The sequence below is a fragment of the Myripristis murdjan genome, chromosome 6, assembly GCF_902150065.1.
Source record: "Myripristis murdjan chromosome 6, fMyrMur1.1, whole genome shotgun sequence".
Taxonomy (NCBI): Eukaryota; Metazoa; Chordata; class Actinopteri; order Holocentriformes; family Holocentridae; genus Myripristis; species Myripristis murdjan.
The window spans coordinates 1,569,496-1,595,978 of NC_043985.1; the positions used below are offsets into that span (position 1 = coordinate 1,569,496).

General features: G+C 41.7%; 1 protein-coding gene across 1 annotated transcript in view; it reads right to left on the reverse strand.

Moving 5' to 3' along the window:
• Positions 1–26,483, reverse strand: part of ntrk3a (neurotrophic tyrosine kinase, receptor, type 3a) — a 296,155-nt gene that overhangs the window by 207,083 nt on the left and 62,589 nt on the right. Inside the window, exons 2-3 of the mRNA XM_030053332.1 lie at positions 22,046–22,120; positions 8,751–8,822 (exon numbers count right to left, since the gene is read on the reverse strand). Of these exons, the coding sequence (XP_029909192.1) occupies positions 8,751–8,822; positions 22,046–22,120 (147 nt within the window). The remainder of the gene's footprint in view (positions 1–8,750; positions 8,823–22,045; positions 22,121–26,483) is intronic.

Below are 26,483 nucleotides of genomic sequence, written 5' to 3' on the forward strand. Positions count from 1 at the left end.
GGGAGCAGAGGGATGAGATTTCCCAAGTTGTCCTGGCAACGCACACATACACATACACACACACACACACACACACACACACACACACACACACACATACAAACACACACACTTACACATAAGTACATTCACATGCACACACATACAGAGAGAAACAAACACCATCTGTCCACTTCCTGCTGTTCAGGAAGTCTCAGCAGCACTAAGATGGCCGCCCCCATGTAGCGCCGGCTGGAGCCCCGATTGGCCACAGTTTCCTCTTTGGAGATGGTTGCCATGCCAAAAGAGGCAAGATGCCAGGTTGTAGGACAGCGAATAGAGGCTATTTCTTTTGTCAGAGCTACAGCATGCTCACGAATGGCAGCCCTTTACTCCTATAACTAATGAATGAATGAATGAATGAATGAATGAATGAATGAATGAATATGCTAACGGCTTTTCCTCCACATCTTTTATCCAACACCTGTGCCAACTTGTGACTTAAGAAAAGGTCAGTACTCACCAAGCATGATAAATTCATGAAAATGATCTGCTTCAAAGTTGCAGCCTGTTCAGTTATTCTGTAGACATTAATATTCCATCTGGCCATATGAGGTCCTCTGTGTGTGTTTGTGTGTGTGTGAATTCCTTGCTACTGTTTGATGAGCCCATAATTATCAGCTCATGGGAGACACAGGCATGTTAAGCAAAAAGCAGTGCATATTAAATAGTGCTGGTGGTTATTCGATATTACGGGGTCATTAATTATTCACGGTGGCTCTTGGCTGACCCCTCAGTGTCAGTCTGTCTATAGGCTGCATGGATGACAGCAGCAGTCAGCAAATGTGGCAAGTCATTAGTGAGCCTGCAAAGCAACACACTTCTGCTCTTCCTTGTATGTCTGCTACACAGCATGTTTACCAGTGTTAACAGCTGATTGTTGTTTTTTGGCGGCAAGTATTTAGAGCTGACAAGAGATGACTGGAGAGATGCTTCACAGGGACTCTCGGGCAGCTGTTCACAACTGTTGAATGAACTCTTATTTACCAACAAAAATAACATACATACTGAAAGCAAAGGGGGGGTAAACTGTTTGTACAGCATGCAACACTGTGGTGGAACACAAATGAAAGTCGATTAACACTTCATGACAGAGGCTGCTGCATGCAGATCTATAGCAAGTGCTGAATGAATCAAAGTGAGTTAGACTGAATATACAGTACAGGCCAAAAGTTTGGACACACCTTCTCATTCAATGCGTTTTCTTTATTTTCATGACTATTTACATTGTAGATTCTCACTGAAGGAATCAAAACTATGAATGAACACATGTGGAGTTATGTACTTAACAAAAAAAGGTGAAATAACTGAAAACATGTTTTATATTCTAGTTTCTTCAAAATAGCCACCCTTTGCTCTGATTACTGCTTTGCACACTCTTGGCATTCTCTCCATGAGCTTCAAGAGGTAGTCACCTGAAATGGTTTTCCAACAGTCTTGAAGGAGTTCCCAGAGGTGTTTAGCACTTGTTGGCCCCTTTGCCTTCACTCTGCGGTCCAGCTCACCCCAAACCATCTGGATTGGGTTCAGGTCCGTTGACTGTGGAGGCCAGGTCATCTGCCGCAGCACTCCATCACTCTCCTTCTTGGTCAAATAGCCCTTACACAGCCTGGAGGTGTGTTTGGGGTCATTGTCCTGTTGAAAAATAAATGATGGTCCAACTAAACACAAACCGGATGGGATGGCATGACCATGAAGGCCTGATTGGCGCATTCTCCTCTTAACAGTTGTTCTAGAGATGGGTCTGCTGCTAGAACTCTGTGTGGCATTTATCTGCTCTCTGATCTGAGATGCTGTTAACTTGCGATTTCTGAGGCTGGTGACTCAGATGAACTTGTCCTCAGAAGCAGAGGTGGCTCTTGGTCTTCCTTTCCTGGGTCGGTCCTCATGTGTGCCAGTTTCGTTGTAGCGCTTGATGGTTTTTGCGACTCCACTTGGGGACACATTTAAAGTTTTTGTAATTTTCCGGACTGACTGACCTTCATTTCTTAAAGTAATGATGGCCACTCGTTTTTCTTTAGTTAGCTGATTGGTTCTTGCCATAATATGAATTTTAACAGTTGCCCAATAGGGCTGTCGGCTGTGTAGTAACCTGACTTCTGCACAACACAACTGATGGTCCCAACCCCATTGATAAAGCAAGAAATTCCACTAATTAACCCTGATAAGGCACACCTGTGAAGTGAAAACCATTTCAGGTGACTACCTCTTGAAGCTCATCAAGAGAATGCCAAGAGTGTGCAAAGCAGTAATCAGAGCAAAGGGTGGCTATTTTGAAGAAACTAGAATATAAAACATGTTTTCAGTTATTTCACCTTTTTTTGTTAAGTACATAACTCCACATGTGTTCATTCATAGTTTTGATTCCTTCAGTGAGAATCTACAATGTAAATAGTCATGAAAATAAAGAAAACGCATTGAATGAGAAGGTGTGTCCAAACTTTTGGCCTGTACTGTACATGGTTAGTGGCAGCGTGACAAAACTGTGTGTATGTGTGACAGAGAGAAAAGAGGCTTGAAATAAAAGGTCTTATAAAAAGTTTAAAAACAGCGTGAAAGCTTGATTCAAAATGTCAAGTTGGATGTGAAATGAAATCAGATGGAGAGACAGTCACTGAGGAGAGAGGAGAAAAAAGTTACAGTGCAGCCTACTGAAGAATGGAGGGCTCAGGTTATTTAGGCTTAATGAAAGTAAAATGATTATTAAGGTTAGATTAGGTTTGATTGTACACGAGGTGTTCCATGAGTGCTGATATTCAGTACCAAAGCACTCAGACATTTTACTATTATTTATCACTCCGCTTTACAAGTGTTCTGTACTAACTGTTAATGACTGCCATCATCCACATTGTAACAAACTTCACACTGTGACAGCACAAAGATGGACACATTTCTCAAAACATCAAGAGAGTTAAATTATCAGTGGTCGACAGAAGAAGATGAGGGGGAGGAAAGAGGCGAGAATATTGCTGCTACACATTCAAAAAAAAAGAAAGAAAAAAGTTTTTTTCATTTGCCTCTGCAATTTCACTGCAAAAAAAAAATGGCCAGCAACATAACAAAATACATCACAATTTCTCCAAATTGCCAAATTCTCTCTGTCTGTACTTTAGTGACTGGCTTTCAGTTACTCAAAGAGGTAAAAGCCGTTTGGAATGATGAGCGACTTTTCTCCGCATTGGTTCTGGTCTGCATTCTCAAAGTTTTGTTTAAAAACCACAGAATAACACAAAATGTAACGTTAGCATTTTCAGAGTTCACATGGTTCATTCACACATGCTGGATTTCTTCATCTTTTGCACTTTATATTTCAGTCTATACTGGTAGATAGGTCCACAATGGCAACAACATTCTTTGTAAAGGAAATACTGAGCAATGTTTCAGGATGTTTTTTCTATAAAAACACAGCACAATGGAGCCCTTGGCACCATGGCAATGGTATTTAAAAAAAAAAAAAAAAAAAAAAAGCACTATTTTGCCAACCAAAAGAAATCTGATGCATGCAGGAATGAGCCACGAGGACTCTGAAAAATTTTAACAACACATAAAGGGCCCTGTCTTACAACCAGCACCAAGGGCAAAGTGTCTTTTTTAGTTTCCAGGGGACACAGTGTTCCTTTTCCCATCCAGCACCCAGATGTGTAAACCACGAAGTCACTTGTGTCCATCCGAGTACTCATGGGCATCTTGGTCTTAAAATGAGGTGTGGTCAGGCTCATTGTTGGGGCATTGTTAAGACAGTTGAAAGTGACTGACAACAAAAAGCAGCTGTGAAGTCAGTGCTGCAGTTGTCTCTGTTATTTGAAGCTCATTATCAAGATAGTACTGCGCACCTACAAAGGGGGCACCAGTGCGCATCCACTCTGGTTGTTCCACACACAGGGACGCCTGCCTCACCTCAGGCTTTGATGGAGTTCTGCTGTTGCCATCGATGATCTACTCATGTGCTTTCACTTTGTGCAAGCAGATCCATTTCCTCTGCAGAAAAGCCTTCCTTCCTACCCGGAAAATCCACCTTTGTAATAACAATCCATCAAGGTGCGAGCACACCTGGCTTTGAAAGGGAATGTACAACCCTTTTGAACTATGCACCTGGCGCAACCACCCAATTTTTTGGTGTTAAAACAGCAAAGTGGATACGCTAAATGCACTTCCACCATGCTCGCCAGACGGTGCACTTAGATCATTAAAGTAGAACCCTTAGTGTTTAACTGTGTTTTAAACAAAACTCTGAGAATGGAAACCATAACCAGTGTGGAGCACAGTAATGATGAAGTTATGATTTTTTACTTCAGTGCATGACTTAACTAAACTAGGCAAAAAAAGTTCTGCACTGCTTTTTCAGTCTATAATTTCTCCCCTTTATTTCTACCCAATAGTGTTGTATCTTATACCGTTGTAAAGCCTGATTTGCCCTCTTTCCAATGAGATACAACTTGTAAAGATCATGTATTTCTGGTATGAGTGACAACGGTGATTGTGTGGGAAGCGGACAATTTTTTTTTGAGAAAATCCCCTGCAATATTTTTTCAGTTGATCATTTCTCCCATTTAACAATACTGATTGGTGTTGTCTTTTATACCGTTAGAAAGCCTGATTAGTCCCCTTTTCAATGAGAAATAAGTTGTAAGGATTGTCAATCGATTGGTATAACCAACATGGCTAAACATGTCCCCTCACCCCCTTTTTGAGGGGGGCAAAATCTCATTCAATGTGTTGTATATATTAAAAGTATATATTATGGAACTTTCCATTGAGAGTCATATGATCCACATCCTGAGTTGGAACTTCCCACCTTTGTGCTGAATGAGTTCCATTGCAACTGATATGGATGCCTGCAAGACAAACTTTAATCTGTTCACTGACATCAAATGACTCACTGATGAGAGTCATTTGTCTAGTAGCTGAGCCTAGCCTAGCCTAGTATAATAGCCTAACTAACATTAGCTGCTGACATTAGTGAGGCTAGCTAAGGCTAGTCATCTATACTGCTAGTGTTAGGTCCTAATTTAAAAAAAATACACCGCTATAAATCAATGCCATCAGAAAATAAAGACTACAGAGTACACTAGATCTAAGTTAAATTACGTTTTGTCTTTTCATATCAGTTTCAATTTATAACCCACTGCATGTACCTCATTATGTTTGACATCGTATCAGACATTTCACATACATTATTTTATCACTATGTTTTGCTGTCATTTTGCAAACCTTTGTGATCCTGTAATTGATATTTGTTCTGACTGCCATTCATACATACATCACACTCAGTATGTGGTATTGCCTAAAAGATTGCTTGTACTATGTTTAAACAGCCCCTATTTCTGCACTATTCTCAGAGTTCAAAGGGTTCATATATGCATAAATATTTTAACCCCTTGAACTCAGTTTTACACTTAGATTTACCCTCAGCATCTTCGACTCTGCAATAACCATGTATGCATTTACCACTATTGCGCGGCCAAGCTTTGTTCAAAGCCCCAAAACTTTATTTTAAATTATAGTGGATATCCCAGGGTTTCCTGAGATAGCAAATATGTCCTGTTGATTTGATGTGTATAACATTATATACAAGACATGTAGGTATTTTCTATCTGATTTAATGCTGCACCCATTAAATAATGACATCTTGGGACTGAATATGTCACTCAGTATAAGCATGGTATAGCTTCAGTGAAGCACTGCAGCCAGCAGATACAAATGTTTTTTGTTCATATATCACTTGCCAACAAAGTCTTTGGCTGCCCTCTGGTGAACTGACAATATATGTCGATAGAAAGAGGCTGTAGGGGGGCTATGAAACTGACTTTTTCAGGCACAATTTCAGGGCAGAAATGCAGAGAACAGGGCTTAATCCATAAATCCGTCTTTCTTTTAACTTCAAACCGAAAAAATATGGAGCACATCATGCTGTGAGACACGAGACAGAGAGCTGAATCACTCTGGCTGAATTTCATTGCCAGCATGTAAAAAAAAAAACAAGTCTTTTTGACTAGGATTGCAGTTATGCATTGGTGGAGTGACCACGCTGATACTGACAGCAGTGGGGCTTGACCTTAAGCTGAGTTAAACTAACAAACCCAGTGCCTCTGTGCTTGTTAGAGAAGATTGATGGAGGGGAGGTCCCTGCTATATGCTGGTTGTACTGGTCCATCTGAGCTGATACACACTGCTGAAATGGGAGATTAAGTCCTGGCTTATGGGCCACCTCACCTTGAACAAGACTTACTTACCTCTACACAAGGGCAGCCATGACAAATGCTACCCCAACCTGCTGTATATGTGGTTAATATAAATCTATGTAGCAGAGAAACAGAAGAAATGTAATCCCAAGCATAAATGTAAGGGCAGCAGGGTGGCCTCACCATCTTTCAAAAGTGATGACTCTGGTTTCAAAGCCTTGTGCCTGCAAGCATCCGCTCTGCTTCTATAGCTTCAGAACAGCTACTGTTGATTCATATTGAACAGGCTAGTTCAGCCATTTTGAAAAATAGGTGGTGGCTTCTGGTGGAGTGATACAGTGCATGTTTAAATTTTTTCACACTTTGCAGTCCTCATCCTTCATAGTCAAGCTAATGCTAGGCTAATTCATTAACTCTGCTAGCACAGCACAGCAACAAGTACTCTGATACTGTGTAGGGGGGAAAAAAATCGTTCCTTGTCAAGCGAATGAAGTCACAAGCCAAACTGTGTAGTGTTGTAGTGGAGTGTTTTTGACAACTTGACAGTACTGTAAATATAATAAAAATAGATCATTATTCATCATTTTGTCCTAGTATATCAATTTTTCAAAGCTGCATTTCGTCCCAGCCCTACATTTGTCTGTTCTAGCTGTGGGGGTCCCGTTCGTCACATTTTTTCACACTGCACAGCCATCTCTCATGTGCATGTGTTATTTTTTCAGACCGTTAGCTGGGGGGAAGTCCACCTCAAAGGCAGGAGGCTAACAGTTAGCATTTGGAGCATCCAGCCAGTATCCAGCACTCAGTAACAATGAGGGGAAGCTAGCACCACTACTGTCCTATAAAACAGCTGGGGGGGAAGTGAAATAATATCACACTTTTCAAATGGGCGTACTCTCCCTTTAATTGAAGTCCTTGATGAAAGTTTGAGAGGAAAGGACTTCTTGTATTTAACTGATCCTCTTTAGGCCACAGTGGTTCTCTTCTATCAAACACAGCTCGCCAAAACCCTTCCCCCGAGTGGGAAAACATCCAACCATCCTGCCTCCCATTCATTTGGTAAAACAGCAGCAACATCCTTATAATACTCATACTCCTCCCAAAGTTAAAAAGTAAAGGTCAGCTAGGGGTGTTTCAGCATAACCATCATCCACTTGTCTGCACTGCACAAGCACTGATCCCACCGCACATTACTCTCACTCTATTTGCAGTCTGAATATAAAAAAAAAAAAAATCTATCTTACTGGTGAGAAGTCCTATCATCATTAGGGTTTGACCAGGTGTTTTATAAACTGAAAACTGGTATTTTTGGACTGAAGCGACCAATACAGAACAACCAGAAACTACATACATATATACACCATATTGCCAAAGGTATTCACTCAGCTATCCAAATCATTGAATTCAGGTGTTCCAATCACTTCCATGGCCACAGGTGTATAAAATCAAGCACCTAGGCATGCAGACTACTTCTACAAACATTTGTGAAAGAATGGGCCGCTCTCAGGAGCTCAGTGAATTCCAGCGTGGTACTGTGATAGGATGCCACCTGTGCAATAAGTCCAGTCGTGGAATTTCCTCACTACTAAATATTCCACAATCAACTGTTGGTGGTACTATAACAAAGTGGAAGCGATTGGGAACGACAGCAACTCAGCCACGAAGTGGTAGGCCAGGTAAAATCACAGAACAGGGTCAGCTTTCTGCAGAGTCAACAGCTACAGACCTCCAAACCTCATGTGATCTTCAGATTAGCTCAAGAACAGTGTGTAGAGAGCTTCATGGAATGGGTTTCCATGGCCGAGCAGCTGCATCCAAGCCTTACACCACCAAGTGCAATGCAATCATGCTTCTCTGTCTGGCAATCTGATGGACGAGTCTGGGTTTGGCGGGTGCCAGGAGAACGGTACTTGTCTGACTGCATTGTGCGAAGTGTAAAGTTTGGTGGAGGGAGGATTATGGTGTGGGCTTGTTTTTCGGGAGTTGGGCTCAGCCCCTTAGTTCCAGTGAAAGGAACTCTTAATGCTTCAGCATACCAAGACATTTTGGACAATTTCATGCTCCCAACTTTGAGGGAACAGTTTGGAGACGGCCCCTTCCTGTTCCAACATGACTGTGCACCAGTTCACAAAGCAAGGTCCATAAAGACATGGATGAGTGAGTTTGGTGTGGAAGAACCTAACTGGCCTGCACAGAGTCCTGACCTGAACCCAACAGAACACCTTTGGGATGAATTAGAGCGGAGACTGAGAGCCAGGCCTTCTCGACCAACATCAGTGTCTGATCTCACAAATGCACTTCTGGAAGAATAGTCAAGAATTCCCATAAACACACTCCTAAACCTTGTGGAAAGACTTCCTAGAAGAGTTGAAGCTGTTATAGCTGCAAAGGGTGGGCCGACATATTAAATCATATGATTTAAGAATGGGATGTCACTCACGTTCAGACGCGTGTGAAGGCAGACGAGCGAATACTTTTGGCAATATAGTGTGTGTGTGTGTGTGTGTGTGTGTGTGTGTGTACACTCACATGTAGCGCAGGTGGGGGTTCTTGGAGAAAGCACGAGTCTGGATTGTATTCAGGTTGCTCTTCATAATAGTCCTATCACACACACATGCACACACACACACAGAAAAAAGACAGAGAAAAGCTTTTATGAGTAACTTTCAGGTCAGTCACCCCGCATTATATTCAGAATATGAGGGAAAGAAAGCATGAACAAAAAGCACAAAGGAAGAAGTGAGCAAAAACATGCAAACAAGCAAGAAAGAACTGGATCTATAAATACATGAAGCTACAGAAGAGATAAGATAAGATAAGATATTCCTTTATTAGTCCCACGGTGGGGAAATTTCACATATTACAGCAGCAAAGTGGATAGCAAGATATGAAGCATAATTTACACTATAAACAGTATATACAGATAATAAGTACCAAAGAGCAATATAAACATTATAAACAAGGAATGTAGAAAAATACTATATGAACAATTTAAACAATAGAAGAAAAATAACCTAAAACCTGGGGGACAACACACTCCACCGGAGGTTCAGGGTTAGTGTGAACCCATGAGACCAAGTGGCAGAACCTGACACCCTGAACTGGGATTCAGGAACTGTCACACTTGATCCAGCCTTATGGGATCACCCCTTCCCTCCCGTCTTTACGTGTTATCTACCAAGCTGATGATTATATATTTTGCTAAGATAGATATTGCTCCTTCCTTTAAAATCTTATTGCAGTAAACAAGTCCAGACTGTCAAGGCACAAGTTCTCATTTCCAGTCTAACAAATTAAATAATGACAGTCGTACTCGGACTGGATTAAAAAGAGCGCTTGAGAAATTCCCTGCAGTTTATATTGCTTATTTGAACAGATGTCCTAAACCTCACACACACACACACACACACATACACACCAACACAGAATCTCTCACACTTGCCAGTGCCCTGTTGCTAAAGAGGTATCCATGACAACAAGTGCTGTGACTGTGTGATTGGCTGCACCTACGCTGGTGTTGAGAAAATACTTTACAGGTCACACACAAGCTAGTGCCAGAGATATCCAACACTGAATGGATGAAGGGGCTGAGTGGAATTATTTGCATGATGAAGGAGACAAAGAGCAAGAAGAGACAGAATATTGAACATCATAACAGGGAGAAGAAACAAACAGAGATAAGAGGCATTTTCAATGCCATAGAGGAAAATTATATTGTGGTACACCCAATGTGGTTTGGGACCCCTAGTGGCAGTAAGGCGCATACCAGGAAAAGAGGATCCCTGTTTTGTTTACATCACATGTTCTTGCAGCATATCATAAGCATGGAGGTGACTTGGTACTTACTTGGTAAACAATGCAACTTTAAAAATATTTCAGAGTAATACTTTGTAAATTTCATCTGATGTGGGAAATGCATTCAAGGGGTTGAGTATGGCCTAAAGGATAGAGACAGTGGGTTCTGTGACATCACACTAACCACAGCAGTCACTTCATGGTTGAAAACTGGTGTTAGGGTTAGGGTTAGAGTTATGTTGGTCATTATTCAGCTGCAGTTGTAACATTCAACAATAAGCAGTTAAACATAATGTGCCTGATTCACCAATATCATCCTAAGTTTTGTTCTTAAATTTCTTAAATTCTTAAAAACGAACTTTGAATGAAAAGTCTGGGAGATTCATGACATGCTCTTAAACCGTGGGATTCTTCACACCTGTGTTCTCATCCCATTGTGCTCGTAAATTGAAAGTGCTTGCCAGTTGACCCTAATTAGCATGCAGCAAGCATGAGACTGTGGGACTGTGTGCACACAAACAAATCACACCCACAGACACAGGTCAAGCTGAGAGAAGTCAAGAATACCCAAACCAAAGTCAAAGGAGGGTGGAGCACCCAACACAAGACCCAAAAAAAAAAAAAAAAACAAAAAAAAAAAAACCCTCTATAGCTCTGCGGATATATAGCTGTTATACTTCTTCAGAGAGTGAACACCAAATGAACTGTCACACTTATTTTTTTTTTTGCACAAGAAAGTGATTTCAAAACAAGTGAGGACAAGTGCAGGGACACATATACAGATGGCACCACTGGAGCGCAATTGGTGGCATGACAAGGATGCTGCAGTGGCTCAACAGCGCTGAAATCCTCCAGGGTGCAGAACCCACAGCTCATCAATAGTGGATATAAAGTCACAGAAAATAAGATGCATGGGATGCTGTTACTGTGAACACTGCTTTTGGAGAAGATCGCAGAACTGATGAAAAAAATGTTTGAGCTAAAATCTATGAATGTTGTGGTTATTTTAATCCTTTGCTAAATAATTAAAATTATATACAGTACAGGCCAAAAGTTTGGACACACCTTCTCATTCAATGCGTTTTCTTTATTTTCATGACTATTTACATTGTAGATTCTCACTGAAGGAATCAAAACTATGCTGTTGTCTAATAGCTCTGTATTTTATTGCATTTTGTCTATGCTGTACAGCACTTTGTGATTGTATCTAGGAAAAGTGCTCTATAAATAAAATTTACTTACTTACTTACTTATGAATGAACACATGTGGAGTTATGTACTTAACAAAAAAAGGTGAAATAACTGAAAATATGTTTTATATTCTAGTTTCTTCAAAATAGCCACCCTTTGCTCTGATTACTGCTTTGCACACTCTTGGCATTCTCTCCATGAGCTTCAAGAGGTAGTCACCTGAAATGGTTTTCACTTCACAGGTGTGCCTTATCAGGGTTAATTCTTGCTTTATCAATGGGGTTGGGACCATCAGTTGTGTTGTGCAGAAGTCAGGTTACTACACAGCCGACAGCCCTATTGGACAACTGTTAAAATTCATATTATGGCAAGAACCAATCAGCTAACTAAAGAAAAACGAGTGGCCATCATTACTTTAAGAAATGAAGGTCAGTCAGTCCGGAAAATTGCAAAAACTTTAAATGTGTCCCCAAGTGGAGTCGCAAAAACCATCAAGCGCTACAACGAAACTGGCACACATGAGGACCGACCCAGGAAAGGAAGACCAAGAGTCACCTCTGCTTCTGAGGACAAGTTCATCCGAGTCACCAGCCTCAGAAATCGCAAGTTAACAGCAGCTCAGATCAGAGACCAGATAAATGCCACACAGAGTTCTAGCAGCAGACCCATCTCTAGAACAATTGTTAAGAGGAGACTGCGCCAATCAGGCCTTCATGGTCAAATAGCTGCTAGGAAACCACTGCTAAGGAGAGGTAACAAGCAGAAAAGATTTGCTTGGGCCAAGAAACACAAGGAATGGACATTAGACCAGTGGAAATCTGTGCTTTGGTCTGATGAGTCCAAATTTGAGATCTTTGGTTCCAACCGCTGTGTCTTTGTGAGACGCAGAAAAGGTGAACGGATGGATTCCACATGCCTGGTTCCCACTGTGAAGCATGGAGGAGGAGGTGTGATGGTGTGGGGGTGTTTTGCTGGTGACACTGTTGGGGATTTATTCAAAATTGAAGGCACACTGAACCTGCATGGCTACCACAGCATCCTGCAGCGACATGCCATCCCATCCGGTTTGCGTTTAGTTGGACCATCATTTATTTTTCAACAGGACAGTGACCCCAAACACACCTCCAGGCTGTGTAAGGGCTATTTGACCAAGAAGGAGAGTGATGGAGTGCTGCGGCAGATGACCTGGCCTCCACAGTCACCGGACCTGAACCCAATCCAGATGGTTTGGGGTGAGCTGGACCGCAGAGTGAAGGCAAAGGGGCCAACAAGTGCTAAACACCTCTGGGAACTCCTTCAAGACTGTTGGAAAACCATTTCAGGTGACTACCTCTTGAAGCTCATCGAGAGAATGCCAAGAGTGTGCAAAGCAGTAATCAGAGCAAAGGGTGGCTATTTTGAAGAAACTAGAATAGAAAACATGTTTTCAGTTATTTCACCTTTTTTTGTTAAGTACATAACTCCACATATATACACACAGAATTATTGTATTATTGTAGTGAATCTTATAACATTACATAACTACAGAATTGAAGAAAACACAACAGCCAAATATTTTGTACTGAACATCAGCGTTCAGTACAAAGCACAGCGTACTCGTAGATTCTGTTCTTGCTGTTGTGTGCTCATAAACTCTGTTCTTACATAAGAACTAATCTCAAATTAGAAAACATTGGAGAATGCCAAAATATTCTTGAAAACTGCATAAGTGGGTTTTACAGTTTTTCTCGATAGCTAAGACACATTTCTCGAAAGTTGCTCTCCTTTTCTCTAAACTGTGAACACAAAACCCAATTTTCAAGCTACATTCACAAAACCTCAGACTCCTCTTGCAAAACCAAACTTTCACCTCAAAACAGTTCAATCTGTGCTCAAAACTGAACTATGTTGTCAAATTGTGCCCCGAGTCAATCAAAATTAAAAACACTACTAAGCAGTCACTAAACACTACATAGAAAAATAGAAAACACAATGAACATGACATGAAGCTGTAGAAATAAATGTTTATTTTGTTCACTGTAGGCTAAATGCATGTTGCAAAACAAAAAACCTGTGCATTTAGCACTTGTGCATAGTAAAAAAAAAAAAAAAGTACAAAACACAGAAATCTTGTGCATTTAGCACTTGTATACAGTAAGCCTACGTAAAAATAAAGTACAAAAATATACATGGAATACTAGGCCTACAAACAGTTAGCCTAACCCTCCATTACAATACTACATTACAGTACTACAGTACATTGGCACAGTGATGTACTGAAACATATATTTACTTACAGTACACTGTGGTACAGTATATAGTATAGTCATACAGTAATTGCTGTCAACATTTACATACTATAATGTCAATAAAGGTAATTACCTGTTCTCTTCTCTAAATCTTCGGATTATGGTGGACACAGTGAGTCTACTGATGTTTGGTTGTACCCTTTGTCCGGCCTCCCTCATGCTCATACAATGGACAAGAACATGGTCAATCACAGTTGCTCTGATTTCATCAGATATTACTGTCCTTTGTCTTCACTGACCTCTTCGACCACCTCGACCACCTCAACCTCCTCGACCACCTCGACCACCTCGACCTCCTCGACCACCTCTCACACGAACTCCTCCTCTCAGATTTCTATCCATTGTAGGGCCTCACACAGCAGTGCTCTCTGAACTGGCTGATATATGTTCCCTCACATCATTAGCCACAAGTGTGATCAATTTTGAGTTGTTGTGTTCAACCAGTGACACCAGTGCTTTACTTGTGTTTGACTTTTGCCACCAGTGCTCACCATTATGGAACACAGGTGCATCACAATGAAAATGTGTTGGTAAGTTGTGTCTAAACAGGTGAAAAGTGCTGATGGTTTTGCCAAAAGAGTGACTGATTCAATTAGTGGGTTCAGGCAATGGAGCATTTGGTTCAGACAACAGGGTTTAGTGTCTTCTGGAAAATCTGATGTTTCTGATGTGATTTTTCTGTGATAGCTTAGCTAGACCATTCTTCAGCCAAAAAACAAACAAACAAATATATGTCATTTGTACATTAGCATGTGGTCCTATAAATGATGACACTGTGGTGCAGTATTGAGGGAGTAACAAAGTCCGTATAAGGAGGCTGGTGGTGGTGGCATCAAATGGGTCAGTCAACAAACGTTTCACTCAGCTGACCTGAGTTCAAATCCAAGCAGGATCTTTGTTTTTAGGTAGTGTTACATTTCATAACCTTAGCCCTGACCTTTTTCAATTCAGTTCATTTCAATTTTATTTGTACAGCATCAAATCATAACAAAAGTTGTCTCAATGCACTTTACAGAAACCCAACAGATATGGGCCAAATCCATGGACCAAAATCTCCCCCAAGAGCAAGGACAGGGCGGTTCCTAGTCTTAACCATTATAACAAACTTTTCCTTGACTTTAACAACTCTAAAGCCCAACACACACTGGTGGCATACGACGTGCATCAAACAGCCGCCCCCATTATTTTCTATGTATGCCCACACACTGGCGGCTAGACGCGCGTCGACGCGCCGCGCCGCTACCTTTCACGCCACTGTCCTTTTTCCAGCATCAACGCGCCTGAAAGCGTATTTTCTCCCTTCTGGATGTCCATCCCAGCTTCCGTAGCTGCTCTTCTTCTCTGCTTCTGTGGCACTTTCCTGTATTTTCGAGCTATAGCAAGCTATAGCTCTGGAGATTGGCTCTTCAGGTGAGAAATCCAGTTTCAGTAACGTTACTGGGTGTCAACACATGAATTTAAAACGTTACTGTCTTCACTTTGCTGTAAATCAGTTTTTAAATGAGTCATGGCAGTTTTACATATAACTAAAATGTTGTGTTTAATTATTTTCATGTATAATAAATAAATGAAATGTAATGAATTATGTTGGTCATATAATTTTTTATTTGTTATCAAATGAGGAAGGTTATTGACGTACAGCACGACGCTTCCAGTTTGTGTTGGGTCGCTGCGCCGCCGGTGTGTGTTGGCCTTAAGCTTTTCCTAACCATAACCATTTATTTTTTGTAGTCTTATTTCTGTCTTTATCCTGCCGGCCCCGCAACCCCTCCATCAGCTTCAGTCTTAACCCTATCAAATGAAATTCAATTAAAATCAACCCCCCACTGTCTCTGAAGTCATTACAACTTAATAGACGGTGGAGACATGGATGTGTTCCCCTGCTGAGTTGTGCTCAACAGGAATAAATGGCAAGGAAAGAGAGATGAGCAGAAACGTGAAAAGAAGGAAGATTAGGTCTACACTAGCTACGGCCAGCTGCTACTAGGTCTTCAGTGGATTTTCCTATTTCCAATGAACACGACAAAATATCACGTCGAGGGATGCAATGCAAATACTTGTAAGGGCAGACATGAACAAAGAACACAAGCTGAAAAGTGGCCTCTAATGTTTTAACCTGTTTAGATGGTACTGATGGTACTTGTACATCAGGAAACTGGAAATGATCTTTGTTTTCTTAGATTACACGTAATGCTAACAATCCTTTAAGAGATAAGACAAAGCAAAGTAATCCAAAGAAGTGAAAGCAGATTATAATGAGGAGTTTTGGTACAGCAAGTTGTTATTGATTTCAGTTGTGAGCAAGTTAGATTACATCCACATGGAGAAGTATTTTTTTCTTTTTTCTTTTTCTTTTCTTTCTTTCTTTCTTTTTTTGAAAATGCACAGGTGCATTTTCATTTTATATGAAGGTCTTCATATAAAAACATGGAAGCATTTTCAAAAATAACTATACACATGAGAAGGCAGAGATGGATATATCTTGTACAAAGAGCAAGAGCTATGATCATGCACTAAGAAGCTGAGGAGTGACTGCAGCAGTTTGTTAATGTCCAAGAGTTAGCTGCAAATGCATGAGCAAATATGGTTCAAAACAATGTCCAAATCTGTACGGAAAATAAAGAGAGATGATAAGGAGGAGGTTGTGCTCCCCCAAAAAGTCACACATGAATTGAAGTTGTTGAAAAAAATGCATCATCAGCTTTACACCTGTGTTAAGTCAGCAGTTTTGTTGATTTGTTTTGAAAACGACATTTAAAAAAAAAAACCCTTTGGAGAGCATTTTCCTAAAGTTCTGTGACCAATAATGCCATTTTCATGTGGACAGAAGGTCGACATGTGAATAAAACATTTTATGTCTTTTTAACTGATTTTGAAGGACAACATATTTTGATGAAATATTTTGTGCTGTCATTTAGTAACTTTGAAATTGGCCATTTTCATGTGTTTCACCTAATTTTGTATCCATCTAGATTGTCAGGATAGAAAAGCCTCTTACAGCAGATTAGTAAAAACTCACATCGGACGTGGGTAACACTCACTGTAAAGTCAAATGAGGACCATTATTGCATTGGTTTACACTGGCTGAAGGGTGTCCACTAATTTTGTTTAATGTACAGTGTAACCTGAACTGCTGGCACCATGGTTGTTTGACTGCCATTCAAAATAAATGAGCAAGTAAGAGTAAGATTTGAGCATTCCATTTCACCTACAAGGTGACATTTAATCAATGCCTTGATGTAATAGTTTCTCAAGTTGTCTTCAAAGCAACCAAATGCCATGCCAGCTGTTTGAAAAATAACATTTATCAGCCGAAACACCAGGACACCACTTTTCTCCCACTCACTGACACCCTCTTTCCAGGCCACAGGGAAGTCACTAATACCACAGCGATTAATTAATGTCACCACTAATTACTAACTTGACTTCAAACTTTCTTCACACCTGTATCCATCACTGGTTTGCTGCAATATAAAATGTGGGTTAATTATAGTGAGCAGGCTAAACATTCAAAATCACTTGTATGGTCCTTTAAAATGCAAGCACACACTGTACACGCACTTGCACGGACTGCTACACAAGAATTGAATGAAGGAAGCATGACTACAAGGATACAAGGATACAAGGAAGTTTATTGGTCATTATACAACAGGTTGTATAATGAAATTAAAATGTGGTTCCCTCTTGACTGATTAACTGATTGTATAAAAAATAGAATTATGAAACATGGAGGAGTGCAGATGGTGCATTTAGTAGTCTCAAAGCCTGTGGGAAGAAGCTGCTCTGTAGTCTGGTGGTACGGCAGTGGATACTTCTGTATCTTTTGCCTGACGGCAGCAGGGTGAACAGGCTGTGGCTGGGGTGGGTGTTGTCTTTTAGGATACTTTTGGCTCTGTGCAGGCACCTCACCTCCCCGATATCACTGAGGCTTGGTAGATGGGTACCAATGATGTTTTGGGCAGTTTTAATCAGTCATTGCAGAGTCTTCCTGTCCTGGGCCGTGCACATCCCATGCCAGTTTGTGATGTTTCCAGTCAGGATGCTTTAAATCGCTCCTTTGTAGAAGTTGACAAGAACTTGGCGTGGGAATTTTGCTTTCTTAAGTTTCCTTAAGAAATACAGCCGTTTCTGAGCTTTTTTAACCAGGGCAGAGATATGTGAAGTCCATGATAGGTTCTCTGTTATGTTGATTCCCAGGAACTTGAAACTCCTCACTTGCTCCACCTCAGCTCCATTGATGTAGACAGGGTTGTGTATCTTCGCCTCCTTTTTTCTAAAATCAACTATCAGCTCTTTGGTTTTGCTGACGTTGAGCAGTAGGTTGATTTCTGTGCACCATTCTGCAAGATGGTTGATTTCCTCCCGCTATGAAAACTCATCATTGTTGGAAATCCGGCCGATGATGGTGGTGTCATCTGCAAACTTCACAATAGAGTTCTCTCCATGTCGGGGGTTGCAGTCGTGGGTGTACAGCGTGAACAGGAGGGGCGGAGCACACAGCCCTGGGGCGCTCCGGTGTTGAACACTAGAGTGGAGGAGGAGAGACTGCCAATCCAAACTGACTGGGGTCTGTTTGTGAGGAAGTCCAGTATCCAGTTGCAGAGAGTGGTACTGATGCCCAGAGTGTTCAGTTTTCCAATCAGCTTCATGGGGGAGATTGTGTTGAAAGCTGAGCTGAAATCAACAAACAGCATTCTGGTGTAGGTGCTGCTTTTCTCCAGGTGAGTGAAGACTGAGTGGAGAGCAGTGGAGATGGCATCCTCTGTGGATCTGTTGGTTCTGAATGCAAACTGCTGAGGGTCCAGACTGGCAGGGATGTTGTTCTTTATGTGCTGGAGAACCAGTTTCTCAAAGCACTTCATCAGGATGGGGGTGAGTACCACAGAGCGGTAGTCATTTACATCAGACACTGCAGACTTTTTAGGCACAGGGATGATGGTGGCTGTCTTGAAGCAGGCGGGAACACTCTCCTGTGACAGCGATATGTTGAAAATGTCAGTAATGACATCTGCTAGCTGGTTGGCACATGTTTTTAGTACACGGCCAGGGATGTTGTCAGGCCCAGCAGCTTTACTCATATTCACTTTCAGCAGGACTTTCCTCACATCCACTGTGGATACTGACAGTGGCCGGTCCTCTGGAGGCGGAGTAGACTTTACAGCTGACTCTCTGTTGAGGAGGTCAAAGCGAGCATAAAATGTGTTTAGCTCGTCTGGTAACGTGGCCTCACAAATGAAGAATAAGCTGTTTTGCAAGGCAGAGAAGTGCGAATTTCATGTCTCCACTGTCTCTTTCCTGGGTTACATAATCTCTCAGGGTGAAGTGCGCATGGATCCAGCCAGAGTCGCTGCTCTCTCCAACTGGCCTGTCCCCACCAGCCGCAAGCAGTTGCAGCGCTTTCTGGGATTCGCCAACTTTTACCATAGGTTCATCCACAATTATAGCCAGATTGTAGCTCCCCTGACAGCTCTCACTTCTACCACATCTGCGTTTCACTGGACACCTGAAGCTAAAAACGCTTTTTCTGAGTTCAGGCATTGCTTCATCTCCACTCCACTCCACACTCTTTGCACAGAATCAGACACCGGGGTAGGTGCAGTTCTCTCCCAACGCTCCTCCATTGATAATAAGTTGCATCCCTGTGCTTTCCGCTCATAAATTTTCACCCACAGAGAAGAATTATGACATTAGCAACCGAGAGATACTAGCAGTAAAGCTCGCTTTGGAGGAGTGGCGGCATTGGCTGGAGGACGTGGAGCATCCCTTTATCGTGTGGATGGATCACAAGAATCTTTCATACATCCAGACCACCAAGCGGTTGAGTTCTCGTCAGGCAAGGTGGGCCCTGTTCTTTGGCTGTTTTAATTTCACACTTATGCCCCTTTTCCACTAGTACCTACTCAGCTCGACTCGGCTCGACTCTACTCGGTTTAAGAGCTTTTCCATTAGGTGGTAGTACCTGGTAGCAGGTCCCATTTTGGGACCTACTCAGCCGGGGTTCCAAGCGAGCTGAGTCGAGCTGAGTCGAGCTGAAAATGTGACGTAAACGCTGCGCAGGCCACTGATTGGACAGCGAGTGACGAGAGCGACTCCTGCACGAAAACAAAACCCGACATTTAAAAAAAAAAAAAAAAACGGCAACAGCGGCCGCGCACATTGATCGTCAGTGAAGTTGTCAAAGTCGGAAAATTGCAAGGAAACCGCTATCGGGGTCAAATAAAGACGTGGAGACTTTTCTGAGCTTGGTGGCGGCCCAAAGAATCCAGAGGGAGCTGGACGGTGCGCCGCCTTGCTATGACGACTCCACTCACGGCGAGGTGCTACTCAATTGTAATGGAAAACCACCTAAACCGTGTCGAGGCGAGTAGAGTCGAGCCGAGTAGATACTAATGGAAAAGGGCCATTATTGTCCAGGTTCCAGAAATGTGAAACCTGATGCCCTGTCCTGTCTGTATGCTGGTGAGGAGAAGAGTTCTGACCCTGAGCCCATATTGCCTTCCTCCTGCATAGTTGCTGCTGTAACATGGGAGATTGAATCTCAGGTTTGTCAAGCCCAGAATGCCCAGCCTGACCCAGGTCATGGGCCACCTAACTCTCTCTATGTCTCAGACTCTGTCTGCTCCCAGGTATTGCAGTGGGCACATTCCTCTCGCCTTACCTGTCACCCTGGGGTGAATCAGACTATTTCATTCCTCCGGCAACGCTTTTGGTGGCCCACCATGGAGGCAGACACCAGGTCCTTTGTGTCAGCCTGCTCCATCTGTGCCCAAAACAAGACCTCAAATAAATCCAGTTCTGGTCTGCTCCGTCCTCTACCTATCCCCAGCTGTCTGTGGTCTCACATAGCTCTGGATTTTGTTACAGGCCTTCCCCCATCTGGAGGTAATACTACAATACTTACAGTTATTGATCGTTTTTCAAAAGCTGCCCATGTCATTGCCCTTCTTAAACTTCCTTCTGCCAAGGAAACAGCTGGTCTCCTTGTACAACATGTCCTCTGTATTCATGGATTACCTTCTGATATTGTCTCTGACAGAGGACCCCAGTTCACATCTCAGGTGTGGAAGGCATTCTGTGCTGCCTTGAGAGCAACCTCCAGTCTCTCCACAGGTACCATCCTCAGACCAATGGCCAGACAAAGCAGGTTAACCAGGAGATCAAGGCTGCTCTACGCTGTGTCACCTCTGCCAACCCCTCCTCCTGGAGCTCTCAGTTACCCTGGGTGGAGTATGCCCACAATACACTCACTAATTCCTCCTCTGGTCTTTCTCCCTTTCTCTGTTCGCTTGGCTATCAGCCTCCACTGTTCCCTGCCCGGGAGAGTGCTATTGCTGTTACATCAGTCCACTTTCCATGTATCCCAGCTTAAACTAGTCATGTCCAGTCCCCTCTCCCCCCCGCCACTGCTCCTCCTCCCGCTCGGATGGTGGATGATCATCCAGTGTACACCGTCCGGCACATCTTGGATGTCCGTCGCTGTGGCGGATGGTATCAGTACCTGGTTGACTGGTAGGGGTACGGTCTCCCGGCGCAGCATAGTGGATGCTACACTCATCAGGGACGTCTGTCAGCAACATCCCGACCAGTTCAGATGTGCGCCAGGTGGCGCTCATAGGAGGGGGGTTACTGTCATGCCCCTTGCTTCCTAGTGTGTGTCTCTTTCTTACTCTCTCTCTCTCTCTCCCTGTCTGTGTGTGTGGTGTGATTGCAGGCCAGGTGTGCGGAGTCAGGAGCAGGCGTGCTCAGCTGCATGGCATCACCAATCACCACCATCTACATAAGCCCGGTTCCAACCTCCAGATCTCACCAGATTGTTGATTCAGTTATTCCTGTCGGTCACTGTCCAGTGACATAACAACTTGTTGCAGCTCCATCCTGCTTTCTGTATCTCTAACCCTGTTTTCTGTGTCCAGACCCAGTCCTGACTCCTGTCGCCTGCTCCAGCTCTGGATCTCCTGTCCTCCCTTTGAGCCCACTTCCCCCTTTGAGCCCACCATCTCCTCTGCCAAGCTGTCCAGCTCTGCATGTACATCTGCCACCCTCACCAGCAAGCCGTCAAACAGACCTTGTTCCCCATCGCTCACCACACCTGGCTTCCCCTCACCATCTACATTCCCCTGCTCACAAATAAATACTTGTTTGACTGTTACCATCTGACTGTGTCGTGTCTTTGCCTTAGAGTCAGCCAAACGAAAACCATAACAAAAATTTAGCTTAATTTCATGTTTTCTATAAAACATAAAAGTGCCTCCTAAAGGGTTAAATGTTTTAACCTGCTATGTATCAAGGTAACAAAAGAAACTAAACTGAATCATATCAGCTCGGTAAGTTGCTTAATGAAATGTTACGGTGAAAGGGGATTGTTTGTAAAATTGCCACTCATAATTCACAAAGCAGTAGTGAGGGAAGAGTTGAGAATAAGGATGTAAGAGGTTTTTCTAATGTAAGCCAACATCAACAAGGTAGAAACATGAATACTCTTATGTTTTCCTTTGTGAAGCAGCTATTTCTGTGTGTGGGAAATGTAAACATAAATGTCTGTGTACTTACAGCCTTTGCAGGCCCGTGTATAACTCCATATCCACATCCCTGAGGACCTGCAGACCAGTCCAGTTCTCAATATGTCTGGAAAAAAAGAGCAGACAAAACACATTAGTGTATGTGGTGGAAGTGTGTATGCATGTGTATGCTCTTGCCCCTATATCCTTTTGAGGACAAAATGTCCTTATAAGGATACTACAGATTTGAAGGCTCTATACTTCTACCTACTCTATTTTTAACCAGAACAGTTCTGGTTCTTGAACTGGTCCCGTCTGGGATTCTTGGAATCAAGATGCTAACTAGTGAAGTGGCCTACGTTTGAACTGGTTTGGAATGGAACCACTGGGACAAAGGTGCCGTTACGTCTCTGTTCTTCTTATTTCTTTTTTTTTTTTTTTTTTTAATTTATTGATAATATCCCTTTGGGTTCTAACAAACCAAGCCTTCACCTTCATCAATTTGAGACACAATCTCTTCAGTGTTTTCCTGAAATTCTGGAGATGTACAAACTGAAAGCAGTATCTTTGTTTCTTCAGAAGACCGCTACATGTCTTTGACTTCTTCACTGTCTCTGTCTTTCCCTGTAGAATAACACACCAATTCTTGTGGTCATCTTGGTTCCCACTTCATGTATTTGGTTCCAGCTTATCAGGTGCTGAAACAGTTTCTGTCTAGTTGAAACACTCTAAAAATTATATTCAGAAATTGGAACAAAACTAGTTCCTTGTTGAGGAGAGGGCCAGCAAGCCATCAGCAAAAGGGTAAATATAATTATAGATACTATACCCTCACAACATTTTTAAAATCTTAAGACACTTGTTTGCACAGAAGTCATGGAAGAACATTTTAAGATGAAATATTTCTGAAATTCACAACAGCCTTTCTACTCTTAAGCAACTCAATCAGGGCTTGAAATTACCACCAGTGAACCAGCAAAATGCTGCTATATTTTAGCTGTACTTATTAAAGCACTTTTATTTGTTTATTTGTTTCACTGATTTGGTAGTGGTCTGAAGTATTCACTTTTCTTGTCTTCAAACGAGGTGCCGGTTCAAATCCTACCTCTACCAAGCAGCTGGTACTGATTCAGTTGTCAGTAGCCTGGCACAAATATACCCTGATTTTGTTTCCATTGTTCACTTTACAAAACAGAGTCTGGCCGTTTGGGTACAAACCATTGGCAAAAGGGGTGGCAGCAAGGAGCCTTGACAAAAATACATAGCAAGTGACTGGATCAACCATCTGTCTGTCATTTGCTCATTTGTCTAATCAGACAAATCATTTTATGTAGTAACTTTTTTGTGCTGTTAAAACTGTAATGCACCTTTTTTTTTTGCACCCTTTTAACTGTAGCGTGATTAATTTTATAATGCAGTTTTTGAATATTATTATATAAAATATATTGTTGATTTTGTATGTTTGTATCTATATTTTGTAAGTCTTTGTGGTTATGGTTTTTAGATAGAACACAGAGGTTTCTACCACCCTCTCATGCACTTTTAACCCCTTTCACTAACAAATTTTGATCAGATCAGATTAAAGTTGCTAGGTTAGGCTGATTTGCAAAATGTGTAAACTGGCTAAAGCAGCCGGCATGTCAACTGCAAAAGCTACATCACAGCGGCTGGAGTCAGTCACTAGTGATTGGTTTGCAGATTTTAATCTATTCAGTCTGAATTTCAGGCTACTAATATTGCTTTCACAACAAAAACAAGACAATGGGTGCTCTGTTTTTAGTTGGTTTTGGGGTAAAGCACTGAAGCTGAATCAACAGACAGAGGACAAGGGGACAGCGAGTGAGTGACTGAACAAGAGAAAGAAAAAAAGACAAGCTAAAGCACAGGCTGCTTAAAGACATTTCCCTTCCGAAACTGATTGTGTACACTACAACCACAGGGAGGATGGAACGTATCCACAGCACAGCCATGACCTGATCAAGGAGTCCGTTGTTAGTTTCCCTATGATTCTTGATCTTTCCAGACACCCTTTTCTACGCTATAATGGCCTGCTAAAAAATGTAGTTGGCCCTTAGAGTGTCTGAATTTCCTCAATGCTATGAGGCTGCTTGGCCAAAAAGTTGGCATCGTGTCCTCATGGGAACCCACGAGAAACAGGGCAGCAGCCCATTTTGGATCCAGCAGTGTATGGCACCTAATCAAAACACCCAAATCACATAGTGCTGAACATCTGATTACCCAGGAGACATCCTCCCAATCCTATGTGGTGTGGTGTGTGTGTGTGTGTGTGTGTGTGTGTGTGTGTGTGTTTAGCTATGCAGGTATACAAGGTGAATCACTGAAAGGTGCTGTTTGTGTGTCCATCTGTCCTCCTGGAAATGATTCATCACCAAAACACCCTTATATATTTACTCTCTCTTTCTCAAAAACACACACGCCGCACACATACACAAAAACACACAAAGACACACACACATATATACATAAATGTGTATGTGAGTGTGTTTTACAGTTTTTTATGGCTGTTTACACACTGAAAGGAAAATTTTCACATAATTAACAAATCTTTACACACAAGAAGCAAAACACCTGTGCAGAGTTGCACAGGTGTAATAAGCACAAACTCAGCTTCACACTTTTTGCAAAACATTACACACAGTGATTTGCAAAATTCTACACACATTTTCACCCGTCAGACACAGATAAGGATTGTAAGGCTGTTTCTTTCTCATTCCAAAGCCCTGGCCTGCCAGTGAGCACACTAATGAACACACTGGATAAGCACATCGACCTGGTGTGGAAACACACATGTGCTGAACTGAAAATACAGCACTCAGGTAGGTCTAAAAGCCAGCAGGTGAGTTCACCTGTCTTCAACAAAAATGGAAGGAGTTAGAAGAATGAGAGTGAGAATGAGAGGAGGAGCTCAAAGAGGAGAAGAAGGAGGTAGAGGAAAGGCCGAGGTAGAGGAAGAGGTAGAGAGGGACCTGAAGAAGTGATAGCACCTGAACAAAGAAGAAGAATGACTGTCTGCTGTGTTTCTGCTGAGATTTGACTGAACTCTCAGTGCAGCTTCCCTCAGTGTCCTGTTTGTCTACAGAGAAGAAAACTACTATTTTGTTGTGATTTTCCTTGTTGATTGACATGTTACTATAACTGAGTATATGGTAAGAAATAAATATTTTCAGTGTTAGCATCAGTGTTGGGCAGTGCTTGGTACGTTTAGAGTACTTGTGTACTTTCTCTGTATACCTCAAAGTAATCATGAAGAATGTATTGGGTTTGTAAATATATTTTTGTCATCTAAATTATCCCATAACCATGCTCTCAAACAATATTTCTGAATAAATTCCATTACTATTTCTTAAAAAAGGGTTTTTACAAATGTGTTTTGAATTTATTACGGTAGTATGTAATAGACTGAAACAGTGTACGATCACTGAAAGACAGTGTTAGTGACGTGAGAACAAAATAAGATTTTTATCAATTTGTTTATGGTTTTGGCTGATATGTTTCATTTTGCAAACAAACTGGGCTGTTCCGCAAATTGGGTGTGGTGCTTGGTTAATTGTGTGAGGTGTTTAGAAAAAAGGAGCCCTGTTTTCAAAATTGTGTGTAAACAATTGAAAAAAAAAAAATTGTAACATAACATATGTTATATATTTATATATTATATATTTCATGTAGATTTTTTAAAAGAAAACTATACTCAAATCATTTTTAGAATAAGTCTGTGACGTGACAAAATGTGAAAAAACTGAAGGGGTGTGAATACTTTCTGGTGGCACTGTATATGGTAACATATTATAATATGGTTTTAAGGTTTTTTTCTTTTCCTTTTTCCTTTTTTCCTTTTCTTCTTTTTTGGGAGTTATTTTGGGAGTTTTCTTTTCTTTTTTCTTTTTTTCTGGATAATTTAGCAGCAATTTCATGGTAATTTTCATTATTTACCGTTTTTTTTTTATTCACTATTTAATTTAGCATTTCCCTGACAAGAGTTTACCCCTGTATAAAACCTGCTCTCCTTTGGGTGATTGATTACTTGGATGACACATCAATAGGCCAATTAAATGCCTAAATAACCACTAATGTACCAGCTATTGGTTCCAGTGCAAGTACACACACACACGCACGCACACATGCACGCATGCATACAGGTAGACATAAATATGGAACATAAAGATTTAGATCCTGTTAGATACAAACACTACAATACATACAAAAACACACATTCATATTCATCTTACATTCAATGGTTTAAAGTACTTTCCACATTTCCACTGAGCTCTCTCTGCATGAAGGCTTTCTCCACACTCACTGTACCCGCCTTTCAACTCTGAATATAAAATCACTCACTTGTAGAGCAGCCAATGTCAAAAAAAAGAAAGCTCTTTTTTGTAATAAATTAAATCCCACTTGCTTGCAGCAACAAAGTCTCCTTACTTGCATTGATTAAAGCCTGGAATGAATACACTGTAGTTTGCTTGAAA